Source organism: Salvelinus fontinalis, unplaced genomic scaffold (assembly GCF_029448725.1).
Source record: "Salvelinus fontinalis isolate EN_2023a unplaced genomic scaffold, ASM2944872v1 scaffold_0249, whole genome shotgun sequence".
Classification (NCBI taxonomy): domain Eukaryota; kingdom Metazoa; phylum Chordata; class Actinopteri; order Salmoniformes; family Salmonidae; genus Salvelinus; species Salvelinus fontinalis.
Window position 1 is genome coordinate 109,168 of NW_026600458.1, and position 16,096 is coordinate 125,263.

General features: G+C 44.6%; 1 protein-coding gene across 1 annotated transcript in view; it reads right to left on the minus strand.

Moving 5' to 3' along the window:
- The window catches only part of LOC129844913 (probable G-protein coupled receptor 158), a 105,705-nt gene that overhangs the window by 40,141 nt on the left and 49,468 nt on the right, over nt 1–16,096 (minus strand). Inside the window, exon 3 of the mRNA XM_055913072.1 lies at nt 8,039–8,141. Coding sequence (XP_055769047.1) covers nt 8,039–8,141 — 103 coding nt within the window. The remainder of the gene's footprint in view (nt 1–8,038; nt 8,142–16,096) is intronic.

Here is a 16,096-nt window from a genome sequence, read left to right on the forward strand (position 1 = left end):
GCTAGCCAGCACCCCGCCTAAACAGGTGTTCTACTCCGCTAGCCAGCACCTCGCCTAACCAGGTGTTCTTCTCCGCTAGCCAGCACCTCTCCTAACCAGGTGTTCTACTCTGCTAGCCAGCACCTCTCCTAACCAGGTGTTCTACTCCACTAGCCAGCACCTTGCCTAAACAGGTGTTCTACTCCGCTAGCCAGCACCCCGCCTAAACAGGTGTTCTACTCTGTTAGCCAGCCCCTCTCCTAACCAGGTGTTCTACTCCACTAGCCAGCACCTCTCCTAACCAGGTGTTCTACTCTGCTAGCCAGCACCTCTCCTAACCAGGTGTTCTACTCCGCTAGCCAGCACCTCTCCTAACCAGGTGTTCTACTCTGCTAGCCAGCACCTCTCATAACCAGGTGTTCTACTCTGCTAGCCAGCACCTCTCCTAACCAGGTGTTCTACTCTGCTAGCCAGCACCTCTCCTAACCAGGTGTTCTACTCTGCTAGCCAGCACCTCTCCTAACCAGGTGTTCTACTCCGCTAGCCAGCACCTCTCTTAACAAGGTGTTCTACTCTGCTTGCCAGCACCTCTATAAAACAGGTGTTCTACTCTGCTAGCCAGCACCTCTCCAAACCAGGTGTTCTACCCCACTAGCCAGCAAGGTGTGCATTTTCAGTTCTGCCCATACATTTTCTATAGGACGGAGGTCAGGGCTTTGTGATGGCCACTCCAATACCGTGACTTTGTTGCCCTTAAGCCATTTTGCCACAACTTTGGAAGTATGCTTGGGGTCATTGTCCATTTGGAAGACCCATTTGCGACTAAGCTTTAACTTCCTGACTGATGTCTTGAGATGTTGCTTCTATATATCCACATCATTTTCCATCCTCATAATGCCATCTATTTTGTGAAGTTCACCAGTCCCTCCTGCAGCAAAGCACCCCCACAACATGATGCTGCCACCCCCTTGCTTCACGGTTGGGATGGTGTTCTTTGGCAAGCAAGCCTCACAATTTTTCCTCCAAACATAACAATGGTCATTATGGCCAAACCGTTTCATCAGACCAGAGGACATTTCTGCAAAAAGTACGATCTTTGTCCCCATGTGCAGTTGCAAACCGTAGTCTGGCTTTTTTATGATGGTTTTGGAGCAGTGGCTTCTTCCTTGCTGAGCAACCTTTCAGGTTATGTGGATATAGATACTTTTGTACCTGTTTCCCCCAGCATCTTCACAAGGTCCTTTGCTGTTGTTCTGGGTTTGAGTCGCACTTTTCGCACAAAAGTACGTTCATCTCTAGGAGACAGAACGCATCTCCTTCCTAAGCGGTATGACAGCAGCGTGGTCCCATGGTGTTTATACTTGCGTACTATTGTTTGTACAGATGAACGTGGTACATTCGGGCATTTGGAAATTGCTCCCAAGGATGAACCAGACTTGTGGAGGTCTACAATTTTTTTTTCTGAGGTCTTGGCTGATTTCTTTAGAATTTCCCATGATGTCAAGCAAAGAGGCACTACGTGTGAAAGTAGGCCTTGAAATACATTCACAGGTACACCTCCAATTGACTCAAATGATGTCAATTAGCCTATCAGAAGCTTATAAAGCCGTGACATAATTTTCTAGAATTTTCCAAGCTGTTTATAGGCACAGTCAACTTAGTGTATGTAAACTTCTGATCTAATGGAATTGTGATACAGTGAATTATAAGTGAAATTATCTGTCTGTAATAAATTGTTGGGGAAATTACTTGTGTCATGCACAAAGTCCTAACCGACTTGCCAGAACTATAGTTTGTTAACAAGAAATTTATGGAGTGGTTGAAAAATTAGTTTTAATGACTCCAACCTAAGTGTATGTAAACTTCCGACTTCAACTGTAGATGAAGTACTGTATATGTTTTTCCACAGCTTTGCCAATTTCATTATATAAATGGTGAACAAAACAGGCCCTAAAATGGAGCCTTGTGGAACTCCTTTTGTGATGTCCGAGAAACTGGACATTTGACCGTCCACATATACACACAGAGTTCTGTCTGAGTTAATCTGAGTTGATTAACCAGTAATGGATGGACACCGTCTCATGAGGAAAATAATCAATGACTAATCAAATAAATTTCATAGATTTTTTATCAGCATCTAATTTCATGGAGTTTGCCATGACTTGGAAGATGAGACCCTCTCAGCACCTGTTTTTCCTTAATGCTTTATATCTTTTGTTTTTAATAATTTACATTTTTACCCCCTTTTCTCCCCAATTTCATGGTATCCAATTGTTAGTAGTTACTATCTTGTCTCATTGCTACAACTCCCGTACGGGCTCGGGAGAGACGAAGGTCGAAAGCCATGTGTCCTCCGAAACACAACCCAACCAACCTGCACTGCTTCTTAACACAGCGCGCATCCAACCCGGAAGCCAGCCACACCAGCGACTCCTGTCGGAGGAAACACTGTGCACCTGGAGACCGTGGTTAGCGTGCACTGCACCCGGGCCTCCACAGGAGTTGCTGGTGCGCGATGAGACAAGGATATCTCTACCGGCCAAACCCTCCCTAACCCGGACGACGCTAGGCCAATTGTGCGTCGCCCCACGGACCTCCTGGTTGCGACCGGCTGCGAACCCAGAGTCTCTGGTGGCACAGCTAGCGCTGCGATGCAGTGCCCTAGACCACTGCGCCGCCCGGGAGGCCCTTAATATCTTTATTGCTTTGTTTGTTGCTAGGAAACAACAATAAATTCAATCAGGTAGTGAGGAATAATAGTGGCAGGTCAATTCAGAAGTGGAAATGAGTATCGCTCCTACAATCCAATCTAAGCCGAGGAGAAGCATTTGAATATTTTTTAATGATGTGGTTGTGGGCTTTTGAAGATTACTTTCTCTCCTCGATGCTACCTTCAAGCATCCCATTACATTCCAATAAGACAGTGGCAACACCAGGGGTGGCATCAAAAAATACGTTATGAAAAGGATTGTATACACACTAATAACTTCCTCCTCGTGCCCTGGTGCTAACCTAAGCCTGTGCTGTGCATTCATCCAAAGTAATTGTACAGAGGTTTCGAAAATACAAACTCCTTTCATGTTATACGCACTTATAAAAACTATATGAAAACATTATACATGATGCCAAACCAATATCAATGAAAACAGATGCCCCTTGATGCTCAGCTCAAACACAGGACAGGCATGGCCAATATGGCCAATAAATGTAAAATATACTGTGTCCGTAAAATGTATAAGCTGGAAGTAGAAGCCTAACTGTTGTTGATCCTTAGTTTACTCCAATTACGGGAAAATAATAAAGTAAAATATGTTTAAAAATATATATGTTATATACAGTACCAGTCAAAAGTTTGGACACACCTATTCATTCAAGGGTTTTTCTTAATTTTTTACTATTGTCTACATTGTAGAATAATAGTGAAGACATCAACACTATGAAACAACACATATGGAATCATGTAGTAACCAAAATAGTGTTAAACAAATCAAAATATATTTTAGATGTTAGATTCCTCAGAGTAGCCACCCTTTGCCTTGATGACTGCTTTGCACACTTGGCATTCTCTCAACCAGCTTAACCTGGAATGCTTGGTACCAACAGTCTTGAAGGAGTTCCCACATATAATGAGAACATGATGGAAAATGTTCCTTCACTCTGCAGTCCAACTCATTCCAAACCATCTAACCTGGGTTGAGGTCAGTTGATTGTGGAGGCCAGGTCATCTGATGAAGCACTTCATCACTCTCCTTCTTGGTAAAATAGCAATTACACAGCCTGGAGGTGTGTTGGGTCATTGTCCTGTTGAAAAACAAATGTTGGTCCCACTAAACCAGATGGGATGGTGTATCGCTGCAGAATGATGTGGTAGCCATACTGGTTAAGTGTGCCTTGAATTCTAAATAAATCACTGACAGTGTCACCAGCAAAGCACCACCACACCATCACACCTCCTCCTCCCTGTTTCATGGTGGGAACCACACATGCGGAGATCATCCGTTCACCTACTCCACATCTCACAAACGCGGTTAGAACCAAAAATCTCAAATTTGGACTCATCAGAACAAAGAGACAGATGTCCACCGGTCTAATGTCCCTTGCTCAAGTTTCTTGGCCCAAGCAAGTCTCTTATTATTATTGGTGTCCTTTAGTAGTGGTTTCTCTGCAGAAATTCAACCATGTGTCTGTTACTTGAACTCTGTGAAGCAATTTCTGAGGCTGGTAACTCTAATGAACTTACCCTCTGCAGCAGAGGTAACTCTGGGTCTTCCTTTCCTGTGGTGGTCCTCATGAGAGCCAGTTTCATCATAGCGCTTGATGGTTTTTGCGACTGCACTTGAAGAAACTTTCAAAGTTCTTGAAATGTTCTTTATTGACTGACCTTCACATCTTAAAGTAATGATGGACTGTTGATTCTCTTTGCTTATTTGAGCTGTTCTTGCCATAATATGGACTTGGTCTTTTACCAAATAGAGCTATCTTCTGTATACTCCTACCTTGTCACAACAGAACTGATTGGCTCAAACGCATTAAGAAGGAAATAAATTTCACAAATTAACTTTAAACAAGGCACACCTGTTAATTGAAAAGCATTCCAGGTGACTACCTCATAAAGTTGGTTGAGAGAATGCCAAGAGTGTGCAAAGCTGTCATCAAGGCAAAGGGTGGCTACTTTGAAGAATCTCAAATATAAAACATATTTTGATTTGTTTAACACTTTTTGGTTACTACATGATTCCATATGTGTTATTTAATAGTTTTGAAGTCTTCACTATTATTCTACAATGTAGAAAATAGTAAAAAATAAAGAAAAACCCAGGAATGAGTAGGTGAGTCCAAACTTTTGACTGATACTGTACATATTTTTTTTTAAATAGATGGGTGATTGTAAATTATGTGGACAATTACATTGATGGAAGCCAATCTATCTGCAATATTAAAGCTGATCTACCCCTTAATTTAAAAAATATATCTTTTTTAAAGTGATTGAAATCAGAGTGGAGGAGAAAGATGCCACTTGTTGCTGGGCAGGGAAACAGCAAACCTTGGAGTCTGTTACTGGGCAGGGAAACAGAAAACCTTGGAGTCTGTTACTGGGCAGGGAAACAGCAAACATTGGAGTCTGTTACTGGGCAGGGAAACAGCAAACCTTGGAGTCTGTTACTGGGCAGGGAAACAGCAAACCTTGGAGTCTGTTACTGGGCAGGGAAACAGCAAACCTTGGAGTCTGTTACTGGGCAGGGAAACAGCAGACCTTGGAGTCTGTTGCTGGGCAGGGAAACAGCAAACCTTGGAGTCTGTTACTGGGCAGGGAAACAGCAAACCTTGGAGTCTGTTACTGGGCAGGGAAACAGCAAACCTTGGAGTCTGTTACTGGGCAGGGAAACAGCAAACCTTGGAGTCTGTTACTGGGCAGGGAAACAGCAAACCTTGGAGTCTGTTACTGGGCAGGGAAACAGCAAACCTTGGAGTCTGTTACTGGGCAGGGAAACAGCAAACCTTGGAGTCTGTTACTGGGCAGGGAAACAGCAGACCTTGGAGTCTGTTATTGGGCAGGGAAACAGCAAACCTTGGAGTCTGTTACTGGGCAGGGAAACAGCAAACCTTGGAGTCTGTTACTGGGCAGGGAAACAGCAAACCTTGGAGTCTGTTACTGGGCAGGGAAACAGCAAACCTTGGAGTCTGTTACTGGGCAGGGAAACAGCAAACCTTGGAGTCTGTTACTGGGCAGGGAAACAGCAAACCTTGGAGTCTGTTACTGGGCAGGGAAACAGCAAACCTTGGAGTCTGTTACTGGGCAGGTAAACAGCAGACCTTGGAGTCTGTTATTGGGCAGGGAAACAGCAAACCTTGGAGTCTGTTACTGGGCAGGGAAACAGCAAACCTTGGAGTCTGTTACTGGGCAGGGAAACAGCAAACCTTGGAGTCTGTTACTGGGCAGGGAAACAGCAAACCTTGGAGTCTGTTACTGGGCAGGGAAACAGCAAACCTTGGAGTCTGTTACTGGGCAGGGAAACAGCAGACCTTGGAGTCTGTTGCTGGGCAGGGAAACAGCAAACCTTGGAGTCTGTTACTGGGCAGGGAAACAGCAAACCTTGGAGTCTGTTACTGGGCAGGGAAACAGCAATCCTTGGAGTCTGTTACTGGGCAGGGAAACAGAAAACCTTGGAGTCTGTTACTGGGCAGGGAAACAGCAAACCTTGGAGTCTGTTGCTGGGCAGGGAAACAGCAAACCTTGGAGTCTGTTACTGGGCAGGGAAACAGAAAACCTTGGAGTCTGTTACTGGGAAGGGAAACAGCAAACCTTGGAGTCTGTTACTGGGCAGGAAAACAGCAATCCTTGGAGTCTGTTACTGGGCAGGGAAACAGCAAACCTTGGAGTCTGTTACTGGGCAGGGAAACAGCAAACCTTGGAGTCTGTTGCTGGGCAGGGAAACAGCAAACCTTGGAGTCTGTTACTGGGCAGGGAAACAGCAAACCTTGGAGTCTGTTACTGAGCAGGGAAACAGCAAACCTTGGAGTCTGTTACTGGGCAGGGAAACAGCAGACCTTGGAGTCTGTTATTGGTTAGGGAAACAGCAAACCTTGGAGTCTGTTACTGGGCAGGGAAACAGCACACCTTGGAGTCTGTTACTGGGCAGGGAAACAGCAAACCTTGGAGTCTGTTACTGGGCAGGGAAACAGCAAACCTTGGAGTCTGTTACTGGGCAGGGAAACAGCAAACCTTGGAGTCTGTTGCTGGGCAGGGAAACAGCAAACCTTGGAGTCTGTTACTGGGCAGGGAAACAGCAGACCTTGGAGTCTGTTGCTGGGCAGGGAAACAGCAAACCTTGGAGTCTGTTACTGGGCAGGGAAACAGCAAACCTTGGAGTCTGTTACTGGGCAGGGAAACAGCAATCCTTGGAGTCTGTTACTGGGCAGGGAAACAGAAAACCTTGGAGTCTGTTACTGGGCAGGGAAACAGCAAACCTTGGAGTCTGTTGCTGGGCAGGGAAACAGCAAACCTTGGAGTCTGTTACTGGGCAGGGAAACAGCAAACCTTGGAGTCTGTTACTGAGCAGGGAAACAGCAAACCTTGGAGTCTGTTACTGGGCAGGGAAACAGCAGACCTTGGAGTCTGTTATTGGTTAGGGAAACAGCAAACCTTGGAGTCTGTTACTGGGCAGGGAAACAGCACACCTTGGAGTCTGTTACTGGGCAGGGAAACAGCAAACCTTGGAGTCTGTTACTGGGCAGGGAAACAGCAAACCTTGGAGTCTGTTACTGGGCAGGGAAACAGCAAACCTTGGAGTCTGTTGCTGGGCAGGGAAACAGCAAACCTTGGAGTCTGTTACTGGGCAGGGAAACAGCAAACCTTGGAGTCTGTTACTGGGCAGGGAAACAGCAAACCTTGGAGTCTGTTACTGGGCAGGGAAACAGCAGACCTTGGAGTCTGTTATTTGGCAGGGAAACAGCAAACCTTGGAGTCTGTTACTGGGCAGGGAAACAGCAATCCTTGGAGTCTGTTACTGGGCAGGGAAACAGCAAACCTTGGAGTCTGTTACTGGGCAGGGAAACAGAAAACCTTGGAGTCTGTTACTGGGCAGGGAAACAGCAATCCTTGGAGTCTGTTACTGGGCAGGGAAACAGCAAACCTTGGAGTCTGTTACTGGGCAGGGAAACAGCAGACCTTGGAGTCTGTTACTGGGCAGGGAAACAGCAAACCTTGGAGTCTGTTACTGGGCAGGGAAACAGCAGACCTTGGAGTCTGTTGCTGGGCAGGGAAACAGCAAACCTTGGAGTCTGTTACTGGGCAGGGAAAATTGCAAACCTTTGAGTCTTTCACTGGGCAGGGAAACAGCAAACCTTGGAGTCTGTTACTGGGCAGGGAAACAGAAAACCTTGGAGTCTGTTACTGGGCAGGGAAACAGCAGACATTGGAGTCTGTTGCTGGGCAGGGAAACAGCAAACCCTGGAGTCTGTTACTGGGCAGGGAAACAGCAAACCTTGGAGTCTGTTACTGGGCAGGGAAACAGCAAACCTTGGAGTCTGTTACTGGGCAGGGAAACAGCAAACGTACTTGTAAAGCCGTTGAGTGCCACTCTGCTAGGATGGTAGAAGCCTCTCCGGCATTGGCACTTGTAGTTGTCTAGCACGAATCCATGTCCGACAATGGGATTGCACTAGGGAAAGACGAGAGAGAGAAAGAAAGAGAGCGTTTATCTAAAAGGCATGTAAACAGGATAGATGGAATAATGGAGGGAAGGTGACTCAGCCTTCTATTTGTGTTTTTTGAAACTCCCCCAAAAAACATGCTATGTGTTTTTCTAAAACGAAGTGAAATACCCTGTGGCGCTGTAATGTGAAATTCTTTCAAAAAACACTGAAATATTTGGGTTGGTTATGTAAGGTTTGAACATCTCTCTACGACAGAACAGTCTTTTCTTCTCCTATTATGCTCTGTGCTCTTTGAAAAGGCACTCTCACTTCCTATTTAAATCTCTACTCGACTGACAGGCCGTTAGCAACAGCCCTGGAATTCAGTTATTCAAACACAAAACTTGTTTGCACATTTACCTTTCTCATCTATACGTTAACATTGACGTTGTGTTGTCATAATGAAAGACAAACACTACAGCGGATCTCGACATTAATCATGACAACACAGAGTATCAGGTTAAACTTAAAGGTAGACTCCGTGATATGACGTAGATGCAGAAAGAAAATAACATAGTGGGTCAATTTCCACAACAGCGAAGAGCGGTGAAGGGCGAGGCTCAACTTCTCCTCTGTTTTGATCCTGCTGTTACCATGCTGTACACAGCGTGAAGCGAATCCCTGCACATGTACAGATATTGTGTGCGACATTGTGAAAGTGTTGCATCTCGCTCATCTCAATATCTTCGGTGCTGCTCGTGGCAATGTCATTTAGCTGAGTCTACCTTTAAAGCATCCTGACAAAATGTCTCTACAACACTGTCACATGACACACTGCATCTGACATAGAACTCCATTCAGTTTAATCCACTTTCCCTGAAGAGAAATGGCAGCTTTTTTTTTATTATAAAAAAATGTTGGTCTCATCGCTGCAACTCCCCAACGGGCGAAGGTCAAGTCATGAGTCCTCCAAAATATGACCCGCCAAACCGCGCTTCTTAACAACCGCCCGCTTAACCCAGAAGCCAGCCGCATCAATGTTATCGGAGGAAACACCGTTCACCTGATGACCAGGGTCAGCCTGCAGGTACCCGGCCCGCCACAAGGAGTCGCTAGAGTGCGATGAGCAAAGTAAAGCCCCTACCGGCCAAACCCTCCTCTTACCCGGACGACGCTGGGCCAATTGTGTGCCACACTATGGGATTCCCGATCATGGCCGGTTGTGATACAGGATTGAACCCAGGTCTGTAGTAACACCTGTAGCACTACGATGCAGTGCCTTAGACCGCTGCGCTACTCGGGAGGCCCTGGCAGCATGGTTCTTTGAGAAAACGGTTAAAGCCAGACTGCACCTTATTCCACTCACTATGAGAAAACAATGGCCATACTATATCCCTATAGGCGATTAAAAAAAATAACATTATTTTCATTTATATCTTATTTCATTTTATCTGCATGCCTCTTTAGTTTAATTAGTCTTGTTATTAATATGTTATATATTTCCAATGTTACTTATTTGATGACTATGTCACTTTTGTCACCATTGCACTGTGTGAGAAGCTTGCAAATACAGTACATGACCATAACATTGGATTTAATTTGTGGTCCCCAGTGGATCCATGTGACCTCATTATCTGATATATTACACGCATAATCATTTACAGTCCTTTTGCACAAAACTTTTTCAAATGGCATCCAATATATCTTAAATAATAAAAATATGTAAAGATATTAAAATAAGTGACGATAGGGAGGAGTCACGCGCTGGCTTGACGCTGGAAAATGTTTCTTGTCTCTGACTGGCAGCTGTAGTGCTAACTGGGTTAATGCCAGATTTGTTTAATATCAAAGAGGTACTACCAAAAACAATGTAAACAATATTCCAGTATGCCATTTTCAAAAAGCTAATAATAGCCCTTGATTTCTGCATCACGCATAATATAATTATTCAGACACTGGGAGCGATTTGTCTAAATGAACTCCTCTTAACCCTGTTAAAGATGTCCTGCAGCATGTTTTGTTACTTTTGCTGTTGAAAAGCGATATCCCAAGTATAAATATTGTCAAGTACACACATTAAAATCAGAAATTTGAGCAAAATAGAGTTATATATGGAGTAGGGTATTCACTGGGTTATTCTGATTGTCAGATGTGATGTCATCAGCCTCCTCATTGCTTGAGGAACTAAAAAGGAGCAATAGAGAACAAAAGAGGAGGATGTGATGTCATGAGGATACCTGGGATACCTATTGAGATGTGCCTTTTGTTAAGTACATCAGGTGTTCAATGAGGTGAAAAGGAGACTGGAGTGCCACTTTAAATAAGTATTTTCTTCTAACTAGCGGATCCCGAGCAAACGCCCCGATAACAACCATGAGAAAAGCGTCAGGGGAAATTACACACTTTGCCAAGTTGCAGGAATCTAATTAATATCTAAATTAAGAATTAAGACCTTGTTTGCAGAATTTAAATTCACTGCATAACTTCAGCTTGGAGACAGAGTGATAGCTGGCTACAAGCACATGGACCATCTGGATCGACTGGGGGAAGACACTTCCTTAAACATGAACCATCTGGATCGACTGGGAGAAGACACTTCCTTAAACATGAACCATCTGGATCGACTGGGAGAAGATACTTCCTTAAACATGAACCATCTGGAACGACTGGGAGAAGACACTTCCTTAAACATGAACCATCTGGATCATCTGGGGGAAGACACTTCCTTAAATATGGACCATCTGGATCGACTGGGAGAAGACACTTCCTTAAACATGAACCATCTGGATCGACTGGGGGAAGACACTTCCTTAAACATGAACCATCTGGATCGACTGGGGGAAGACACTTCCTTAAACATGAACCATCTGGATCGACTGGGGGAAGACACTTCCTTAAACATGGACCATCTGGATCAACTGGGAGAAAACACTTCCTTAAACATGAACCATCTGGAACGACTGGGAGAAAACACTTCCTTAAACATGAACCATCTGGATCGACTGGGGGAAGACACTTCCTTAAACATGAACCATCGGGAACGACTGGGAGAAGACACTTCCTTAAACATGAACCATCTGGATCGACTGGGAGAAGACACTTCCTTAAACATGAACCATCTGGATCGACTGGGGGAAGACACTTCCTTAAACATGAACCATCTGGAACGACTGGGAGAAGACACTTCCTTAAACATGAACCATCTGGAACGACTGGGGGAAGACACTTCCTTAAACATGAACCATCTGGAACGACTGGGAGAAGACACTTCCTTAAACATGAACCATCTGGATCATCTGGGAGAAGACACTTCCTTAAACATGAACCATCTGGAACGACTGGGAGAAGACACTTCCTTAAACATGAACCATCTGGAACGACTGGGAGAAGACACTTCCTTAAACATGAACCATCTGGATCATCTGGGGGAAGACACTTCCTTAAACACGAACCATCTGGATCGACTGGGAGAAGACACTTCCTTAAACATGAACCATCTGGATCATCTGGGGGAAGACACTTCCTTAAACATGAACCATCTGGATCGACTGGGGGAAAACACTTCCTTAAACATGAACCATCTGGAACGACTGGGAGAAGACACTTCCTTAAACATGAACCATCTGGATCGACTGGGGGAAGACACTTCCTTAAACATGAACCATCTGGAACGACTGGGGGAAGACACTTCCTTAAACATGAACCATCTGGAACGACTGGGGGAAGACACTTCCTTAAACATGAACCATCTGGATCGACTGGGGGAAGACACTTCCTTAAACATGAACCATCTGGATCGACTGGGGGAAGACACTTCCTTAAACATGAACCATCTGGATCGACTGGGAGAAGATACTTCCTTAAACATGAACCATCTGGAACGACTGGGAGAAGACACTTCCTTAAACATGAACCATCTGGAACGACTGGGAGAAGACACTTCCTTAAACATGAACCATCTGGATCGACTGGGGGAAGACACTTCCTTAAACATGAACCATCTGGATCGACTGGGAGAAGACACTTCCTTAAACATGAACCATCTGGAACGACTGGGGTAAAACACTTCCTTAATAAACATGTGCAGTTTGGAGCTCTGTCCCCAATAGATTGGCAGTGAATTTGACATGAATGCTCATGAATAGTGGATTATACTGTGTGGTTGCATTATGTAGGCTTTGAGACATTGGTGATGTAGAGGGACTGGGGTATGGCTTGGGGGAAGGGAAATAAAACCTATACTGTACATGTTACTTTGAATTTAGATTCATTATTTTTGAGCCTAGAGAACTCCCCTTCACCCCTAGGCTTTTTCTACTGGTGAAAACAAACAGATAAAATGTTAAGCTCTACTGTGTTTCGGGGAAAATATAATGAATGTTTAATCACCAATGTTTTGAGGAAGCAGTCTGAGATATCCCGACAACTTGATCATCACTTTGTTTCTTACATTCTCTGAAAAATATATTTATCCGGATAACAGTTCACACCTGTATTTGCTGCATATTGGTGTCAGAAAATAAGGAACAGTTGATTTGAAAAGGGCACGGATTTGTATTGAAACCTAAGGGAAACTAGTTCAGGGCCAAGCTGCTACTCCTTTTAGAGCAGGTGGCAGAATTGGTCTCCCAAGAGGTTCCGAGAGTCATACTCCACAAAATTCCAACATCTGCAGAGAGCGCACGAGGACGGCCTGTTGATATCCTCTACCGCCGAGCAGGGAAGTGTGGGTAAATAAACCCACCAGCTTCATTATGGACTTATTTTGTTCTTATGACTCCAGGCTGGAGTTAAATGGTGCCAGCCTTACATTAGCTCTGAAGGGGAAAATCATTAAGATAACACCCACCAAGGAACATCAAGCGCATGGAGGACGAGGAATGATGGTTATTGTGGGATTATCGAAGTCTATGGAAGAATAGTTGCATTTATATCAACCTGAAAGAACTGTTTGAGTTGATACGGGCTCAGTGACGTGAGGTATTCTTCTTTTCAGGGTGCATCTAGACAACACATGAATCTCTCTTGCCATCTGCAGTGTGTTCAAATGATTGATGTGGGACCTGGCTGTATCGTGTGTGTCATAAATGGGACTCTAAAAATGTGCCTCCGGGCTCTAAACAGTGAATAATTTAACCTAGTGCATCTGGTGCAGGGAACCACCTAGGAGCATTTTCACGTGCCTCTCCATGCATCAACAATCAGGGACGTCTTTCATACACTCTGCTCCAGGCTGGTGTTAAATGGTGCCAGGGTCTACACTCTGCTCCAGGCTGGAGTTAAATGGTGCCAGGGTCTACACTCTGCTCCAGGCTGGAGTTAAATGGTGCCAGGCACTACACTCTGCTCCAGGCTGGAGTTAAATGGTGCCAGGCACTACACTCTGCTCCAGGCTGGAGTTAAATGGTGCCAGGGTCTACACTCTGCTCCAGGCTGGAGTTAAATGGTGCCAGGGTCTACACTCTGCTCCAGGCTGGAGTTAAATGGTGCCAGGGTCTACACTCTGAACCAGGCTGGAGTTGAATGGTGCCAGGCACTACACTCTGCTCCAAGCTGGAGTTAAATGGTAACAGGCACTACACTCTGAACCAGGCTGGAGTTAAATGGTGCCAGGCACTACACTCTGCTCCAGGCTGGAGTTAAATGGTGCCAGGGTCTACACTCTGCTCCAGGCTGGAGTTAAATGGTGCCAGGGTCTACACTCTGCTCCAGGCTGGAGTTAAATGGTGCCAGGGTCTACACTCTGCTCCAGGCTGGAGTGAAATGGTGCCAGGGTCTACACTCTGCTCCAGGCTGGAGTTAAATGGTGCCAGGGTCTACACTCTGCTCCAGGCTGGAGTTAAATGGTGCCAGGGTCTACACTCTGCTCCAGGCTGGAGTTAAATGGTGCCAGGGTCTACACTCTGCTCCAGGCTGGAGTTAAATGGTGCCAGGGTCTACACTCTGCTCCAGGCTGGAGTTAAATGGTGCCAGGGTCTACACTCTGCTCCAGGCTGGAGTTAAATGGTGCCAGGGTCTACACTCTGCTCCAGGCTGGAGTTAAATGGTGCCAGGGTCTACACTCTGCTCCAGGCTGGAATTAAATGGTGCCAGGGTCTACACTCTGCTCCAGGCTGGAGTTAAATTGTGCCAGGGCCTGCCGTTTTTTCTTCTGTAATTATGAAAATGTGAGAATTAGCCTTTTGATATGCCACAGTTTGATATATCCCCTTCATCTTTTTAAAGACCCAAAGGGAGAGAGTAATAATATGTGATTGTGCCCAAGCTATTTTTGGAACATGTTTGCAGATGCTATTGTGAAACAGACAAGTAAAGCTCAACCCGTGACATCTTAATTCAACCATGATAATACGTCAAGGGAGAAAAGAGAAGTGAACATTAATCTCGGTGAAAGCACCTCGTGGTCAAAATGGTTGAAATCAGACTAGGATCTTACAATGTTATTGCACATCATGATGTACATTTCTTTATTTATACATCTATACATGCACAATTCATAATGTAGCTTATAGTGATTCTAGTGTAGTCTGTCATTTCTAGTTTGGTGTTTAGTGTGTACATATTGTATGTGGATTGTCTAAATTCTGTGTCTATATAGTTTGTCCATATATTCTGTTTATTGTCTGTATATTCTGTTTATTGTCTGTGTATGTCACGCCCTGACCTTAGAGAGCCTTTTTATCTCTCTATTTGGTGAGGTCAGGGTGTGATTAGGGTGGGCATTCTAGTTTTTCGTTTTCTATGTTGGCCTGGTATGGTTCCCAATCAGAGGCAGCTGTCTATCGTTGTCTCTGATTGGGGATCAAATTTAGGCACCCTTTTCCCACCTGTTGTTTGTGGGATCTTGTTTTGTGTTTAGTTGCCTTGAGCACTGCATTACTGCACGTTTGGTATTTTCATTGTTGTTTTGGTTGTAAGTTTCATTATTAAATATAATGTGGAACTCTACGCACGCTGCGCCTTGGTCCACTCATTTCAACAATCGTGACAGTGTATTCTGTTTATTGTCTGTGTATTCTGTTAATTGTCTGTATATTCTGTTTATTGTGGCAGCACCATTGCAACGAGTCAAATTCCTGTATATGCAAATGAATTTGGTGAATAAAGGGGATTCTGACTGTATCCCTGTGGTGTTCTGCCAACAAAATGTTCTAATCAGACAGTATGCAAAGTAGAGGGGATGCCCTTTTGCGTGATGCAATTTGGAATGCATTTGGTACAGCCCTTATCATGACCCCAAGGTGAACCCAACAGGGTTACGGCGCAAGGTTTTGTCTAAATCCCAGTTTGTTCCAGGGACGTCCCCGAGGATAATTTTACGGCGTTCTTTGGCCGTTGTGTCGTGGTCCCCTGGAGGTTTTGTCTAGTACCTGGTTTATCCCAGGGACGTTTTTAGGACGTTCTTGGGATGTTGTGACATGGTCCCCTGAAGGTTCTTGGGACATGGTGTCATGCCGCCCTGGAGGTTTTTGTCATGTGATGGTGCCAGGTGTCCCAAAACATTATAAGTAAAGTAAAGAAATGGTAGTGGGGGTGTAAGGTAGGTGATATGCTGTTCAGATAAAATAGTGTCAAATTCTTCATCAATGACCATGTTTCATACAATCACTTGACTTTTCAATATAGTATTGACTATTCAATATGACCCCACCTGGGATTGGAAGTCACAACCTCTGGAATAAGCATATGCTGATCTTTCTGCTGCGCCACAATGTCTGTAGAAGTTCAAAAGTCCCCTACACATTCATTACCTTTAATACATCTCTGCACTTAGCAAAATATCTGCACTGACATTTATCAGTTAATCTGACTTCCCTCTTATTGATTTCATTTGACTTGTTTCAGCTATTTGAGTTTGGGTTTTCAGTATAGTTGTTTGATGTTGATGGGCGTAATATTCTGTTTTAATGTTACTCCTGAATAACTATGATAAAATATACTTTGTTTTCCTCCTCATTGTATTTTTTTAACAGAGCTGAGG